Source organism: Budorcas taxicolor, chromosome 19 (assembly GCF_023091745.1).
Source record: "Budorcas taxicolor isolate Tak-1 chromosome 19, Takin1.1, whole genome shotgun sequence".
Lineage (NCBI taxonomy): Eukaryota > Metazoa > Chordata > Mammalia > Artiodactyla > Bovidae > Budorcas > Budorcas taxicolor.
The window spans coordinates 59,825,835-59,843,081 of record NC_068928.1 but is presented as its reverse complement, the minus strand read 5'-3'; the positions used below and the strand labels follow the sequence as shown (position 1 = coordinate 59,843,081).

General features: G+C 46.7%; 1 protein-coding gene across 1 annotated transcript; it reads left to right on the top strand.

Moving 5' to 3' along the window:
- Positions 1-7,806: 7,806 nt before the first annotated feature.
- Positions 7,807-15,200, top strand: KCNJ2 (potassium inwardly rectifying channel subfamily J member 2). The gene is made up of 2 exons (XM_052657933.1): positions 7,807-7,952; positions 13,237-15,200. The coding sequence occupies exon 2, from the start codon at positions 13,457-13,459 to the stop codon at positions 14,738-14,740; it is 1,284 nt and encodes a 427-aa protein (XP_052513893.1). The 5' UTR covers positions 7,807-7,952; positions 13,237-13,456; the 3' UTR covers positions 14,741-15,200.
- The last annotated feature ends 2,047 nt before the right edge of the window (positions 15,201-17,247 follow it).

Here is a 17,247-nt window from a genome sequence, read left to right as displayed (position 1 = left end):
ATTTGCAATTGATACACAGGGGCTGTGGCTGTTAAAACAAAACTTTATCAAAAGCCTGGAGCCAAATATCATCTGAGGTCGTAGGCCTTCAGTATAGAAACTGGTCAATGAAGAAGGACTGAATTGAATCCTCAGATACTGATCAAATTTATTTTTAAAATGGAAAAATAAAAATCCTCCCACAGCAGGAAAAGTGGGCCAAACATTTGGAATTAGGTTCTGTATAAGGATAAAAAGGCCAAACTTTATATACTACAGTCAGAGTAGAAATTTGGAGGGAATTAGTAAGTGCCTGTGAAAAATACAGGTCCTATTCTAGGATCTCTCAATTTTTCTGAGGAGAGATGCTATAAAAAGTTATATTCTGCAGAAAGTGGAGGAGGAGGTCCTGGATTTGAAATCAGCAGGTCAGAAGCCATCCTGGCAGGTTCCACTCACACAACGAGCTCTCTTGAAATGGGATTTCTATACCTCTGTTTTTAATGAATTAAAATTGGAACTTGGTAAATCATATTTAAAAAAAAAAAAACGAACAGAAGAGCCCGTGGTAGGACTGTAGCCATAAGCAGCGGAGGAAGAAATGGCCGATGACGGCTCCCCCAGGCCTGCTCACGCCTGTTATCTTTCCCCTCCCTCATCTGTGTGCAGAATGCAGAGTCCACTCGTCCTGCTTGCCTTAAGGGTCTAAAATCTGGCTCAGACTTCATGTTCAATTCTCATATCCCTTTATTCCACGAATTTCTACAAATGCTGACCACCAACTGGAAAAATCATGTTACTCACTTATCGAATATCAATTTCTCTTTCCAGATATAGCTGTAACATTCTCCTGAGTGCATCAGACACTTACCTTTTCATGGCTTTAGCGCATAATCAGGCACTGCCATTGACTACTATGTCATTTAAAGGCTTCTTACGAAAAGGGGGGCTTCCCGAATATCTCTTTTAAATCTCTTATTCCTCAAACCAAGTTACTTTCCCATCTTGTAGCAGCAGTGGCAGTCTAAACTACCACAATCTAAGTGATTGCTACAGGTCAGGCGTTTCATGTATATTATTTCTAATCCCTCTAACAGTCACTCACAGCTAGCTAGATCAGTGTTGCAGATCATATCAGGCTGACCGAAAGCCCGAAACCTCTCCCCAGTGTGCAATGCTAGCACCATTGTCAAGGTCATAACTTAGAATATCCTTGAAATTCAATGCAATGGAATTTGATCTGAAATAATTGCAATTAAAAAAAAGAGTTGTAAAAGGTCATAAACTTTAAGTAACTCTACATTTAGACACATATTCTAAGAAAACAGCAAGAAATGAAGATAAACGTTAGTCTACAAAGATAGTTAATGCATCCTTGTGAGCATCAAACAAAAATGAATATAGAAGTATCAGAGTAGGTGATTCATCAAAGTATGGTTCAGACACACTATGGAAATTAAATATATGCAAACATTAAAATATATTCTCTCGAATGGTTTTTGATTGTATGACAAGTCAGATACAACTCTTGGTTGTATCTGACTCTTTGCAACCCTGTGAATTATAGACCGCCAGGCTTCTCTGTCCATGCGATTCTTCAGGAAAGAATACTGGAGTGAGTTGCCATTTCCTTCCCCAGGGGATCTTCCCAGCTCAGGGACTGAACCCGTGTCTTCTGCACCTCTTGCCCCGGTAGATGGATTCTTTACCACTGTGCTACCTGGGAAGCTCTGGTATATGACAAATGCTTACATATAAAAAGTATGGTACTCATTTTTCAAAAAGTATGGCACAATTGATTTAAAATTATGAAAAAATAAAGATTAAAAAATTAGAAAAAGAACTATAAGACAAAGTGTAAGAAATAACCAAAGTATTTATAATGGTGGGAATGTGGACTTATTTTATGTCCCTACATTCTTCTGTATTTGTAATGTTTATATTGTACCTTTTTCACAATGGGCATATATTACTCTGATAATTAAAACAAAAACACCTAAATACACATTACACTTAAAAACCCACACACATAAGCTGTTAAAACCCATAACCCCAAACCTCGATATTCAGGTATGTATGCGCCTTTCTTTCAAAAATATCATTAAAGTATTGTTGACATTGGGCTTCCCTTGTGGCTCAGCTGGTAAAGAATCCACCTGCAATGTGGGAGACCTGGGTTTGATCCCTGGGTTGGGAAGATCCTCTGGAGAAGGGAAAGGCTACCCACCCCAGTATTCTGGCCTGGAGAGTTCCATGGACTGTATAGTCCATGGGGTTGCAAAGAGTTGGAGATGACTGATTGTTTACATTACACAAAATATGTTTTGCAATTTCTTTGTAGCGTGTGGCACATTCCTTAAATGTCTACAATAGTGACGAGCTTTGATTGTCTGAAATTGTTGGTTTTGTTGTTAGTTCTGGAAAAAGCCAAGTTGCATGCATCTTATGGCACGGCTACCTGCTGAAGTCACCACCATCCATAAGAGAATGCACCAAAGCTGCAGGCTTTTCATCTTTAAGAGAGCTAACATGCCACAGATCACACACACACACAAAATGATCATCGCATTGTGTTAAGAGCCACCACAAGGGTGAGGTCTGGCCCTCAGATGCATATCATAATTTCAGAGTGTAATTGTCTCACCCTTGTGAGATAAATAAAGGCTTCCAGAGCCTGACAGAAAATTTACTAAGTAACCACTCAGCAGCTCTGGAAGTGTGAGCTTCTTAAAGAACCATCCCACCTATTGTTGTTGGTTTTAACATATTTGATGAAAAACAAAGATCCTATAAGTGGACAAAGTGAGCATGCAAATGAGTTCTCAATAAATGAGAGTATGATTTTCCTGTACAGAAACATATAAACATATGCATAGTTCCAGGCAGACAGGTAATCTTGTTTTTCCAGAGTTCTTTCTCAACTATTCATAACACAGCAAATACAAGGTCTGAAGCATTTAAGTGCTCTGAGAAGCTAAAATAGATGCCATGAATCCATATCCCGAAGCTTTTTTATCCAAAAAGGAAACCAACCAAAACAAGGTAACTCCAAATTTAGCATATGCTCATACTATTTCAAAAATATACATCCACTTTAAGCCCTTTAAATCATATTTACTTTTACTTTGCATATATTTTTAAACAACCTTGGTTACATAATTTCTCAGCCTAGTGCATATTAGAATCAACAGATTAGACAGAACACAGTGACTGCCTAGTAAACTCCAAGCACGTTGGCAGAAGCAAAAATGAGAAGTGAAGGCTCACTGATGGAGAAGAAGGAAAAACAAGCAGAACAGCTTAAATAAGCTCAGTCTGGGGTCATTTAATGTAGAAGACACTGTTCTTCTTGTATTTTGATGGGCTCTCTATTGCAGGTAAAAATGAAATGACTTATGTTTATTATAATGAATCATTACTGAGTCATTATTCAAAAGTCATCTTATGCTCAGAAATATTGTTACTTTCATTCTTTTCATCATTCAGCTGACATTTGTTGAGCCTGATTTATTTGCTCAGCCATGTGCAAGGCAACAAGGATATAAAGATAAAAAAATTGGCCGTGGACTTCAAAACGGTCCCGGTTGGTAGGTGGAAACAGATACAGAGGAAAATAGATCTGTAATAGCCTGAGAGGAACAGAATATACGATACTGGAAATATACACAGAATGCTACAGGGGCCACCAGTTAAAAGTTTGAGGATGCATACGATAAGGGAAAAATCATTCCCAATCAAACAAACTTCAATTATTTAGAAAAGCCATTCTGTAATATGTTGCATTCCCAGGCTGCCAGATAAATAAGGCAACATCACTGTGTGTTACAGGGATGACAAATGACAAGTAAGGCTCGTGAACTAAATCCCAGTGCTTTAGAGGAAGTTATGCAGGCAGCAGCATGCAGGAAGGACATGCCATTCTTGGAGGCAGCTTATAATTTATACACACAATTACACATACACAGACAGAGCTGAGCGCATAATGGGCATTTAGGATGCAATCCAAGTGAGGGGCAACCCCATCTCCTAGTGTGCTCTCACCATCCTTGACACAACTGGGCGAGTGTTATGGCAAGCGTGTGAAGTCTTCCATTCTAAAGACTTCCCCACACGTTCCCGTCCATTTCATTCCACTCCTCAGAAGCCCTCCTGATGCTTCTTTCCTCACCAACCCATTTTAGCACTTAATCACCGGCTGCCTTATCGTGCCGTTGAGTCATTCCTCGTATGCATTGTCTGTCTGCTTAGAAATTGTGGATCCTTGAAGGGGGGAAACTGTTCCTGTTCCAGACCGCTTCTGTTTCCCACATCACTGAGCACATGGCTGAAGTACAAAGTAGCTACTCAACAAGTACCTTTATAGATCTTATTATGACGATGAAATGTTACCAACGTGGTAAGTGAAGCCGCCTAAGCAATTTCCCCCCAGGTAAGATTACATTCAGTGTCTTAAAATACCCCAGCAGATGACTTGTTCTCGCAGCAGCAGATTGCATACCCAGCCTGTCTATATTTCCAGTCAATATGACACAGTGGTAAAGAATTCCCCTGCCAATGCAGGTGATGCAAGAGACGCTGGTTCGATCCCTGGGTGGGGACAATCCCCTGGAGGAGGAAATGGCAACCCACTCTAGTATTCTTGCCTGGAGAATCCCATGGACAGAGGAGCCTGGGGGGCTACAGGCCATGGGGTTGCAAGGGATCAGACATGACAGAGTGACAGAGCGCGTGCACACACACACACACACACTTACTTATCCATTTATTACGACTATTAATTATTACTGCAAAGACTAATGAGTGATTCTTGCTACCAGGAAGATGCGAATAACAGGAGCTGCTCTTCTCTTATCATAAAATGGACTGCAGTGATGGTTAACGGACCCTTGAAAAGTAAAACTAATTGCTGGTGGTCTTTACTTGAGCACAAAAGAAAGATTTGTGTTCCTGGCGGAACAATGTCCTTCTGCGTCACACGACCATTCATAGTCTGACTGCAGATTGAGACTGTGACTAATATTTGGCTCTAATATTATAGGTGGTTACTGTGGAGGGAATCAGTAAGGACATAATTGTCACTTCCTTGGAAAAATTTAATCCACAGATGGATCCCAACTCCCAACTGCACTGGTGTCCACCTGCATTGGAGATTTTTATTTTTTATTTTTTGCTAAATAAGGACAGATTCAGCCAAAAAGATACACTCTCAGGGAAATCTATATCACATACTTGCTCCAAAAAAGTACATTTATGCAAGCACTGAATGGTTTGGAACACTAGAATTTTCCTAATAGGGACATAGTAAAAGGTCTCATTCATGAAAATGCACATTTATATTTTTCTTATCAGATGAAGCAATAGAGTTAATCAATGCTCTCCTGCATTTATAAAGTTTCAGTTATAAACAAAATTTAATTCTTCATGTTTCCTTATTTACCTAAATAATTAAGGGAAGCAGTCTATTCAGATTGGGAAGCTTCTTGTTAAAACAGTCAACCTTTCTCTAATTTTTGGCTTCAATAAATAAGCCTTGATGCATATCATTCCATGGGAGGTGAAAGTGAGGTAGATAAGAAGGGCTAGGATACACGTATTTATTTGCAATTTATTTCTCATCAGTAAATTTATACAAACAATCATCATCTGATAACTTTGCATTCATTTAAAAACAAAAAAAAGATTTTTCCTATCATATGAAACCATCCTGACCTGTGGTGTATTCAGTTTACTTAGAGTAGCATATTAAAATAAAACCATTTCAGTCGTAATTTCAGAGAAATGGTATCCCTTTCTGGGTGACTGGTTTTCAAAAAGAGCTCATTACCTAGAAATAAGAGTGTTGGATTTTTGTGGTTTGGAAACTCCTCAGCCATCTACAGATGCATAGATTGAATGACAATAACAGAAGGGATCATCTGTAAACGATGAATTTCCTCTTTCCATTTGGGTTTAATATGCTTTGAAGGATTCATCGGACCTCTCCAGTCCAGTTAAGAAATCCACGAGGAAGCCCGTCTGAGAGGCAGCTCATCGCAGCGCAGGGAGCCGCACCGCACCCTTCGTCCACTGGTCACGCAGACTTATTGTCTGTCTCCAGGCTCTTTCAGCTTTAGGCTACAGCCTGGCTTCCTAAACATCCATCCCTTTGGCACAGGTAATCCAAACGGCCTACAAATAGCACTTGGCTTCGCACAGGTTAAAGGAGACCTCCATGGTGTGAACCGTGATTCCCACGGAGAGGGCTTTAAAAGGCAAGACAGTTGGTAGCGGGGCTCGAACCACTGTACCATCGCCACAAGCGGAATGAAACAGCCAGGCGCTCGGCTGTCAGTCAGCGCCTGCACAGCCTCTTCCAGGCCCTTTTAATGTCAGTGTCTTAGGAAGACGAGGAAGAGCGGCGCGCCGGCTGAGGCAGGATTCAGAGGGACCCGCGGAGCCCAAGCGCACTTCACCAGCACCTCCTAGGGGCCGAGCGCGCGAAGGAGGCTCGGAGGTGGGTCCCGGCGCGAAGCCGGGCTCCCGGGTCGCTTTCATGCTCGCGCTCGCGCACAGCCACCCCGGCGGGACCGCCCAGAAAGGCGAGCTAGCGTGTGGAAGTAGTTTGGCGTCTCTAGGAGGCCTTGGAGAGGTTTAAACTGCGCGGAGGACACATTTGATCTCTTGCGGAAATAATCATTCACCACACACACACACACAGAGGGATGGCAAACTTGGTGTAAGGAGGATTCTTAAGTATTCTTTAAGAGCAAAGCTTCGCGATGACACCAAAATGCTCAGGCGTGCGCGGCTCCGCAGTGTACACACACACACGCACACACACACGCACGCACGCACACACACACACACACACACACACACAATGTTCCAGGGTCCACGCCCGGTTCACACTGCGGTTGACAGCGCTTGTGAAAGGGTCTGCATGCCCTCGCCCGGTTGCTGGGCGGGAGGGCTGGGAGGCGCCGGCGCGTGGCAGCGCTGAGCGCCCGTAGGAGTTGCTCCTGCGGAGAACTCAGGAGTCTAACTGCTCTGGGTTTAGATCAGCAGAGCGTGCCCGGCGCGCCGCTGGAGACCGGGATCGAGGGCGGACCCCGCGGCGCGGAACGGGCCGTTCACGCTCCCGAGCAGCCCCGGCTCTCTGTAAGTAACTCGCCCCAAGTCGGGAGAGGGAAGGGCCGGGCAGCCCGGCGCTCGTCGGCCCCCGGCCGGGCTCTGCGCGCCGCTCGCGGTCCCTTTCCGCGTTGCGTCGGCGGCTCCTCCTCGTCCCGCTGGTTCAGCCCAGGATTCGGGGGGCGGGAAGGATCGCGGGGCGGGGTGGGGGGGGAGGCTGCCCCGGGTGGGAGGAAGGGGAGAGGAAGACGCGCCCCCAGCTGACAGGCAAGCTTCCCAGGCGGCCACCGGGCGGCCGGGACACCGACCCTCCGAGAGCCCCTGGGGGCGCGCGCCCGGCCCCGCCGCCGCCGCCGAGCACAGGAAGAGGCCAGCGCGGGGCTGGCCCCGGGGAGGGAAGCTCGGCCCGCAGGCCGGGCTGCAATTAGGCCGCCGCCGGAGCCGGGCCGCGGGCGCCCCACCTGCTGCGGGCCCGGCCGGGCGCGGCCGCCGCCTCCCCGGCGGCCGGGCGTGGGGGCGCGCGGGGCGGGAGCCGCGGCAGGTTCTCGCGCCGGCCGCGCGGGCTCCGCGGGCAGCACCCTCCCCCCCGCGCGGTCCCCGCGGGGCCGGGCGCGCGGCGATTGGCCGGCGCGGCCGGGGGCGGGGCCGGGCGGCCCGGTGCCTCGCGGACGCCTCAAAAGAGCCCAGGAAAGCGCAGAGCGCACTGGAGACCCGGCCCGCGCGCAGCCCGCCCCGGCGCCGGCCCGCTGGGTCCTGGGAATCGCTGGTTCGCTTTGCCTCCCTCGCTTGTACAAACTCCTGGACCTCACATGCCTCTGTAACCCCCCACTTCCGCTCCATGTCCCATGCTCCTGCGCCGGCAACAGGTAAGGGCTGCTGCGTGTTTTCTTCCCTGCTTTGCTCTCCTTGCCTGTGGGTCCCGGGGAGAGGACTCGGGCTTCCGTCCCCGACCCGGCCCGGCCCGGCCGCCCCAGAGGTGCCCAGCTGTCAGGCGGCCTTTAGTTCTCCGCCACGCGCCGGAGTCGCAGAGCCTGCCTATAGAGTTTGTGTGCGCACCAGAACATCCTCAGAGCTAAAAATACTGAGACATGCTTGGAACAGTTGAGCAATAGAAACATTTCCCTGCAGCATCTGTTTGTGCTCATAACTTCCAGTGCACCAGCTGTAGCGAGATACTCAGTTGGGAGACCCGGGCGAGGGAGCCTCTGTTCGATTCTCTCAGGAGGAAAAAAAAAAAAAAAAAGGGCAGTGGATGCGTCTAGAAAACCGCTCTCAAACGTTGGCAAACCTTGAGACTCAGCGCCGGTCTCGATCCTTGGCGTCTTTCCTCCCCACCCCCTCTGTCACTGCTTCAAGTGTAGCTTGAGTTCCAAACCCAGCAAGCTTGTCTCAAAGTTGCTTTGCTGGGGAAGAGAACGGGAGCTCGCGCTGGATCTGAGCCCTAAGATCGCGAAACTTGCACACCTCCCCTAAGCAGCTTGCTCTTCTTTGGAATAATCATGTTAATACCGAAATTTGAAGACGGTCAGGTTTCAGGGAAGCACGGTGGTCGAAACGACTTGATTCTGCAAAGGATTGCATCATAACATACAGTCATCATGACAGTTGGAAAAAAAAAAATCGAGATAGGAAGTGGGCAGTTTATTGTCTGTGTCTGGGTGATCCTGTCAGCAGGATGGTAACTAAGATGCGGCTGTGAATCCTGGGATTTCTATTAACCAAGAATTTACCTTTTAGGAAATCAGGCCTGATTTGAAAGCGTGTTTGGGGTATGCAAAGAATGCCTATTGCTTTGTACCACTTGCTTTCATTCCGTTAGTAATGGGCAGGCTGTCAGATTTTCTCCCACTGAGGACTGCTGTATGCCTGCTCTGTGTTACCTGTTCGCTTGCTAGCTTTTTCCTGCTCACTTTCACGCCCCGCTCCAAGTGTTTTATTTTTATTTGTCATGATCCAGACAAATCCCCAGGCTGAGGAATTAAGAGACTGACTTTAAGGATGGTGGGAGGGGTCAGAGTTGGGGTCAAGGTCATGTCACTTTGCTTTCACTCCCTCCCCCTCCCCCCTGCTGGCACTTTCTTTTCATGTTATTGCTCTCCATAGGAGTATTTGTTCTGAGCTCTTGTAAACTGACCTTAAAAAAAATAGCACGCGTTATTTATACTTCCTTTTACTTCCTTCTACTTCCTTCAGACTTTCCGGCTGCCCAATCCTTGACGAGTCCTTGCATGACTTTTTGAGTAGCATAAAAGACCGACCACGTCTTTACCTGGACAGAAGGACAGTTTCAAGCTTTTTTTTTTTTTAGTGTTTATTTTTGTTTGCTATAGAGATATATAGTTCAGCATGTGAGCATACCAAGTGATGCTATATGCATTGTTGAGTATGAAAATGTGGGGCTCCCATAGATGAGTGGGTGCCCCTCCTCTCCAAGCGCCCCTCCCCCTCCCTTCTGTTTACTGAGCTTCTGAGAGGTTGCTTTGCCAGCCTTGAGCTCTCGTAGCAACCGTGTGCCCAGAGCACACTCAGGCTGGTCTATATGGCGTCAGCTGGGGAATAGCTGCTCTAAACACTCATTAGCAGACCTCTCCTTCAGTCCTTTTACCATCCCTGTTTCCTCTCCTTACTCGGGAACTTTCTCATCTGCTCCACACCACGATCATAAGAGGGGGCCCACTTATTCTCACTTAGTCTTCCTGGTTAGCATGTCTCTGTTCTTGGATGATCCATCCTGGGAATATCTCGGTGATGGGAAAAACGATCTGGATATATTCATTACACCGTGTTATCTCCTTGGCCTCATCTCTGTCTCCAGCTCTCTCTCGTTTAACATCTACCTTGAGATGGAAGCCCTGAACTATTTTTTTCCACTGCTTATGCTTAATTTGGGCTCAGCCTATAAATAGTCTTAACATGAAGAGCAGCACATGTAGCCTCTCCATTTCCCAGAAATACTTTCTTCCTCATTGGTTATGCCCTGGGTAAAAATGATTGTTTGTGTCTGTTAAGTTTATTTCAGGCCCTTACATATTCCGGCTGAAAATGGGGGTATTTGCACATTGTTCATCAAATCACATGTGAATTCTCCCGAGCTGTGCCTCTCAAGGAGGGCAATCACTGGGGGTTTTCATCGGTTCTTAATCAGATGATTTTCAAGAACTTACTTAGAATGTGGCCCTAAAATGAAGTTGCACGAAAGCCCTATTCCTAATTAAAGTGTTTTCCCAGATGCTGATGAATTGGTGATTTTCAGTGTGAGAAGTGCAGGCAAGGAAGTTTTCTGCTTGCCCGCAGCCATTCAGGCATGTGGGCAGGTTAATAGGAAAGACAGTCTTCAGAGTGGAATATTAAGACAGTTCCCCTATCAGACTTTGGCAGCGTCTCAGCTTTTGCTGTATCATCAGCTCCACCAAAGTCTGAATATACATCATGTGTGCGCGCACATACACATGAATCTGTTTTGGAACGTATCTGCTGGAGGTGACAGAAGTTTCCATTTTGCCAGAAAAATCTTCTCCCCTCCCCCTTTCCAGGCAGAAATGGTAAATTTCTAAATGATGCTCCGCATATGGAACAAATTCTGTCATTAGCAATGGAAATAAGACAATAACAGTCGATCAATACAGGCTCTCTTCAAGATTCTAAATGCGGAAAGCTATTCATTCGTAGGAAGCTGGTCGTGTGTGTTTCGTGGAATTCAGACGAATGTCTTGGGGTCAAGATTTTTAGAAAGTCGTAATTCAGTCTTTAGATTTCATATGACTGTTATGCTTTAATCTGGAAAGAGAGCAGAAATAAGTCAGAAGAAATTTGAGACTGTCTACTCCTGGTCCCTAATGGTAACTCAGATGGAAGGATTGTTTTGAATCATGAAAAGGGAATTTCTTGGTGTCAGCTTATAATATCCTGAAGTCAGTCAGAACTCACGGACACAAGCCTATTTAAATGAGGCCTCCCTGACCCCCCTCTTTCTTGGAAAAGGCACCTGCATTTGGTGTCATATTATTGTCTATATTTGTGTGGTGTCGAAGGGCTTGGCAGTCTCATATGAGCCAAATGAGCTGAAATCTCTGTTTAAAAAAATTCTTTCTGTGTCCAGGGTCTAGAACCCTGAGGAATCAGAGTCTTGCTTCTTTTGTCCAAGTGCAAACTTCATGGGAAGCAGACAAAACATTGAAGCAGGTGGAAGGGTAAGAAGACACAGTCCCTTCTTTTTATAAAGTAATTCAAAGGCAGTTTCAAATCGGGCATCATTCAGGTGTCAAAAGCTGCCAAAATGTAACACACATTGCAATTTTCACAGATGACTAATCTCAGGAAAAATGTGTTGGGGCACATTCTTGCATAATAACTTGGATAAAGAGGCAGAAGTGAAAAGACTGCAACAAGTCATTTTCAAAGACAATACACCTTGCCTTTTTACTCAGGGGGTGCATGAAAACAGATCGGTGATTTGCTGTCTTTGCAGCTGGTCTGGTTGCACGTGGTTCTGTTAACTGCTTCATCTGAGTGCGGTTTAGGGGCAGAAAGAAAAAGTGGTGTCCTCGTCATCAGGGTGTCGACGAATCTCTGATCCTGTCCATCCGCTGTTCACTGTCCCCCTTTAATCCAGGAGACAGCTTTGGTGGTTTGAAAGTCAAGCATCCCTCCTATTTTTCATTTCTCTGCTGTGTTCATTTAAAAATTTATATTTGGTGTTTTGTTGCCAAAACACCCTAGACTTTCTCCCAGCCTTTTGCAAATCCAGGAAAAATTATATCCCTTGGACCAAACATGGAAAGTCAAAAGTCGGTAGATGATTTTTAACTACAGAGGCGGGGTTGCAGGGGGCGGGAGATGAGCAGAGAGGGGAAAACTGAAAACAGCTGTTTATTTGTTCGGATTAAGTAAAGGTGAGCATCCTCTCTACAGGAACAGAGGTGAGAAAGCAGCACTGCAAGTGTGAGTGAGCTGAGGGGGCCCTGTGACTTACTGCTACAGAGTTGTCTGTGTTTGGAAGCACACAGACGAGGACTCCCAGCCTTATCTCAATCCACTGAAGACCTGATCCTTGAGCACAAAGGTGCTTACTTCCTCGCCTGTCATTACACACGGCAGTCGCATCTCCAGAGAATCTCAGGTCTCTCATTGCTAAGCAACAGGATCACTCTGTATCCCCCAGAGTGAGCCTGCATCTTCAAGTCAGAATCACTTGCAGGAACAGAGATGCTATCAGGAGTTTCTGCTGCTTTTGGTGGCTGCTGTCAGCGTGTGATGTGATGGAATAAGCCCAAAATGTCTCCAGAAACCCGCGTCCCTTTCAGATGACTGGAAGGGCTGTCTGCTCAGTTTTGTCTGTTTAAATGAACTAGTCAATGCTTTTGGATTTCAGCCTTGTCATTGAGGGCTGTCATGTTCTTCCACAATGCACCTGCTGCTCGATGAATATGAACATTCTGCATTCATGTGAAATGCTCTCTGACATGTCCGAGTTCTTAAAGCTTCATAGCAAACCTGGGAATTAGAAAAGTCTTTCTTCTGCTTAATCACCAGGGACTCTAGCAAGTAGAGAAGGCAAATGAAGAGGATAAGAGGAGACAGGTGGATCTGTAAAGTAGAATATTCTAGATTTCTGGCCAAAAGTAGGGGAACAGGAATCTGAGACTTTGGATGAGGGGAAGGGATAATTAGGGATGGATGAATATGTGCCCACTGCTATATTTAAAATGGACAACCAACAAAAATCTGCTGTACTGCACAGGGGACTCTGGTCAACGTTCTGTGGCAGCCTGGATGGCAGGGGAGTTGGGAGGGGAATGGATACATGTATCAGTGTGGCTGAGTCGCTTCGCTGTCCACCTGAAACTCTCACAACGCTGTCAATCAGCTATACGCCAATATAAACTTTAAAAGTTAGGGGAAAAAACAGTCATGAACAACCACCTCTTCTGTGTTTAGTGACTTCATGTTTTTAAGTGATATAAGAAAATATTTTCTTTCTATTTTTTTAGGGCTACACCAAGAAATGAAAACCCCAGTAATTCAGCATAAAGGAAATTTTTGTATATCTGTCTCTGTGTCTGGCTAGGAACTGTTGCACTAGAGAGTAGAACCCTTTCCTAATGAACTTCTTTTGTAATAAAAGATCTCTCTCTCTCTCTTTTTTTGCAGGACCTGTTCTCTGGATGTCAGCTGAGTTACTAAGGTGACTCTGCATGTCAAGAGACAGACCTTGGTAGCCAGAACCTCAAGGCCCCTGGATACCCCATCCCTCCTTCTTTTTTTGTGCGTGTGGGTCCTCACTGAACATTCAAACCTGTTTCTCCAAAGGGTTTTGCAAAAACTCAGACTGTTTCCCAAAGCAGAAGCGCTGGCGTCCGCAGCAGAAGCGATGGGCAGCGTGCGCACCAACCGCTACAGCATCGTCTCTTCGGAGGAGGACGGCATGAAGCTGGCCACCCTGGCGGTGGCCAACGGATTCGGGAACGGCAAGAGCAAAGTCCACACCCGCCAGCAGTGCAGGAGCCGCTTCGTGAAGAAGGACGGACACTGCAACGTGCAGTTCATCAACGTGGGCGAGAAGGGCCAGCGGTACCTGGCCGACATCTTCACCACGTGCGTGGACATCCGCTGGCGGTGGATGCTGGTCATCTTCTGCCTGGCTTTTGTGCTCTCCTGGCTCTTCTTCGGCTGTGTGTTTTGGTTGATCGCGCTGCTCCACGGGGACCTGGACGCGTCCAAGGAGAGCAAAGCCTGCGTGTCCGAGGTCAACAGCTTCACGGCCGCCTTCCTTTTCTCCATCGAGACGCAGACCACCATCGGCTACGGCTTCCGCTGCGTCACGGACGAGTGCCCCGTGGCCGTCTTCATGGTGGTCTTCCAGTCCATCGTGGGCTGCATCATCGACGCCTTCATCATCGGCGCGGTGATGGCCAAGATGGCCAAGCCCAAGAAGAGAAACGAGACGCTGGTCTTCAGCCACAACGCTGTGATCGCCATGAGGGACGGCAAGCTCTGCCTCATGTGGCGGGTGGGCAACCTCCGGAAGAGCCACTTGGTGGAAGCGCACGTGCGTGCGCAGCTCCTCAAGTCCAGAATCACCTCCGAGGGGGAGTACATCCCCCTGGATCAGATAGACATCAACGTGGGCTTTGACAGCGGCATCGACCGCATATTTCTGGTGTCTCCCATCACCATCGTCCACGAGATCGACGAGGACAGTCCTTTGTACGATCTGAGCAAGCAGGACATTGACAACGCAGACTTTGAGATCGTGGTCATCCTTGAGGGGATGGTGGAGGCCACCGCCATGACCACGCAGTGCCGGAGCTCGTACCTGGCCAACGAGATCCTCTGGGGTCACCGCTACGAGCCGGTCCTCTTCGAGGAGAAACAGTACTACAAAGTGGACTACTCCCGGTTCCACAAGACCTACGAAGTCCCCAGCACGCCCCTGTGCAGCGCTAGGGACTTAGCGGAGAAGAAATACATCCTGTCGAACGCTAACTCGTTTTGCTATGAAAATGAGGTCGCCCTCACAAGCAAAGAGGAAGACGACAGCGAGAACGGGGTCCCCGAGAGCACAAGCACGGACACGCCCCCGGACATAGACCTGCACAACCAGGCCAGTGTACCTCTAGAGCCCAGGCCGTTACGACGGGAGTCGGAGATATGACTGAGTCCTCCTGGGGAGTGCTTCCTCTGAAACACGGTCTGTTGGTCAAAGGTCCAAAACAGTTACGCACACGACGGTACCAGGGGCAGGTGGTTCGAGGCGAGTGACCCCAAGGGACTGGGGCTAGCGCGGTGGTGTTAGAGAAAGACTGTAAGCGCAAAGATGAACCTAAAGCACTAAACAGGCCTCCCCGTGACCCGAAGGCGCATAACACGTTGTAGAATAAGTTATGGGGTGTTTGTGTTTGTGTTTTGTGTTTTGAACCAAACTTGAACTTGCAGGCAAGCCTTGGTTGGTGGGGTGTCTGACTTCTCCAGAATGCTTCTCTTTGGGGAACAAGAATGTTTTTAAATGGCATCACATTTTTCAATGTTTTAAAGGCAAGACTCTGCCTTAACTTTTTAAAAGCTGCTAACTACACCAACACGCGTCGTATTGTTGCAGTGTAGTTTTTTTTTTTTTTTTTCCTTGTGTGTAATTTAAAACGTCAGTGTTGAACTTTGTTGAAAGCTCATGATATGCGCTTCAAAGTGGCAAGTATTTGGCTATTAGCTGCCAAACGAGAGCCTGATTTTTTGAGGCCAGTAATTTGTTTGCTAGAATTGATTCTCTCTCTCCCTCGTGCTCTCTGTCTGTCTCTCTCTGGTTACATAAGGGCATTATGTAACACTAGCCAAATGGTAGCCTCCGGGCTGTTGTTAATGTGTTTTGTTTTTTTTTTTCCCCTACAAGATGTTAATGGGTTATCTCAAATTTTAAGTTAGACTACCTAAAATAAATACCAAAGATAATGCACATTTTTGCACAGTGGAGCTTACACTAAAAGGGAAAGAAAGCCCCATGGCTGCCTTGAAATCAAGAGATAAGAACTTTGAACCTCAGCAAGACCTTGAACTACCCTCTCCTTTTGCACCTTATTGAGAAAATAGAACATCACACGCACAGTTGAGTAAAGTGTGGTGCTTTTAATTTTTTGTTTTTTCATGTAACTTTCACGTCACAGGAAGAAGACAGGAAAAATTCACACACACACAGACACAGACACACATATGAAAGATATAAGCAATTTTCCTTTCCTTCGAGGTGGTGCTGGCCAGGCGAATGCAACTTTGAGAGATGATGACCCCTTAGATTTTTTTTTCTGGATTTTTCCATGTTTTGCACATTCCAAAATTTATCCCAGAAGATAAGACCTAGGTTGACATGAGTTGGCATCCTCCACGCTGAGCCATCCAACTCGAAAGATCAGTAGGTTTAAACCTTAGGGCTGAATTCCTTGCCCTGACGGAGGGCGCATCTCTGGCTTGAGTTCATTTTCTAAAAGATGCCACGCCTGGCCCGTGGGCTGGTTCTTCCCAGCAGACTGTTTGGACCGAGTCCTCCAACATCTGAGAGGGTTGTGAATGCTCCAGTGAGACGCTAGCAAGATGTGGAAGAGCCGTTTTGATGTAGCTCATCAACTTTAGTGTTTAGGAGGAAGGGGAACATTGCCTTTTTTTTTTTTAATGATAGAGAACAGGAATGAAAGTGTCTCAGTATTTTAGGGTCATCAAGAGCCATAACAACCCTAACAGCGTCAAGAGTAAAGGAGATAATGATCTGAAGTGTCCTTTCCCCCCGGTGGATCCACACTCGTCTTTGAATCCGAGTGGATCCCTTTTGCCTGTGGAGACCTGGAGCCCGTTACCTGGGGCACATCATTTCCCAGAAGCTTCTCCTGCCTGGCTGCCTGCCTTGCTAGCAACATTTGGTTTGGTTTGGTTTTCCACTCTAGCTTGATATAACGGAACTCTGTTTTGGTTTAAAGTTCCTTATGTGTGAATTTGGGGTCGCTGATTTTTTTCTTTTTCAATGGGAGTCTCAAAATCAACCCTCTTTTCGGTATTACACCCCTGTATGCCATTAAAAAACAGCTTGTTCTAGAATCCTGTGTTTTGTCAGCCCGTGACTGGGATGGGCTCTGGTTCCTGACCAGCCATATCTGCATGGGGTGCCTGCAGTCACAGGACAGTCTCTGCTCTTGTCTGCCTTTCGAGTCGGTGGGTTTGAACCCTGTGCAGTTATTTGCATGGAAACCAGGTTAGGGCTATCAAGCGAGGGGATGATATTTGAAGTCCAGACTTGCAGGCCGATGGGGGAAGTTGTTTAGGGAGTTAGCGGAATTGGGATGGAGTGGACGCAGAATGTACGTCTGCTGTATAGGGCCACCGTTCTGCCATTGATAGAGAGAGGATGTTGAGGGTTTCAGCTGCTGCTATTCCGATATTTTTGCAAAGGAAAATAATCAAACCAAAGAGTATTCCGTGATCTGTAAATTACATGAAGACACCGTGGAGGGTGGGGGTGACGAAGGCACCCTCTCGTCACACAATGCTACCACTTAAAGGCCTGAGATATTTGCAATGGGGTGGGTGGAGGGGGGCAAGAATGAGGGAGGGAACTCTTGCAAGTTCTTTCTGAAAAAGAGAAAAAAAAATTAAAAATTCTGGTGCACAGGTTTGTTTTTT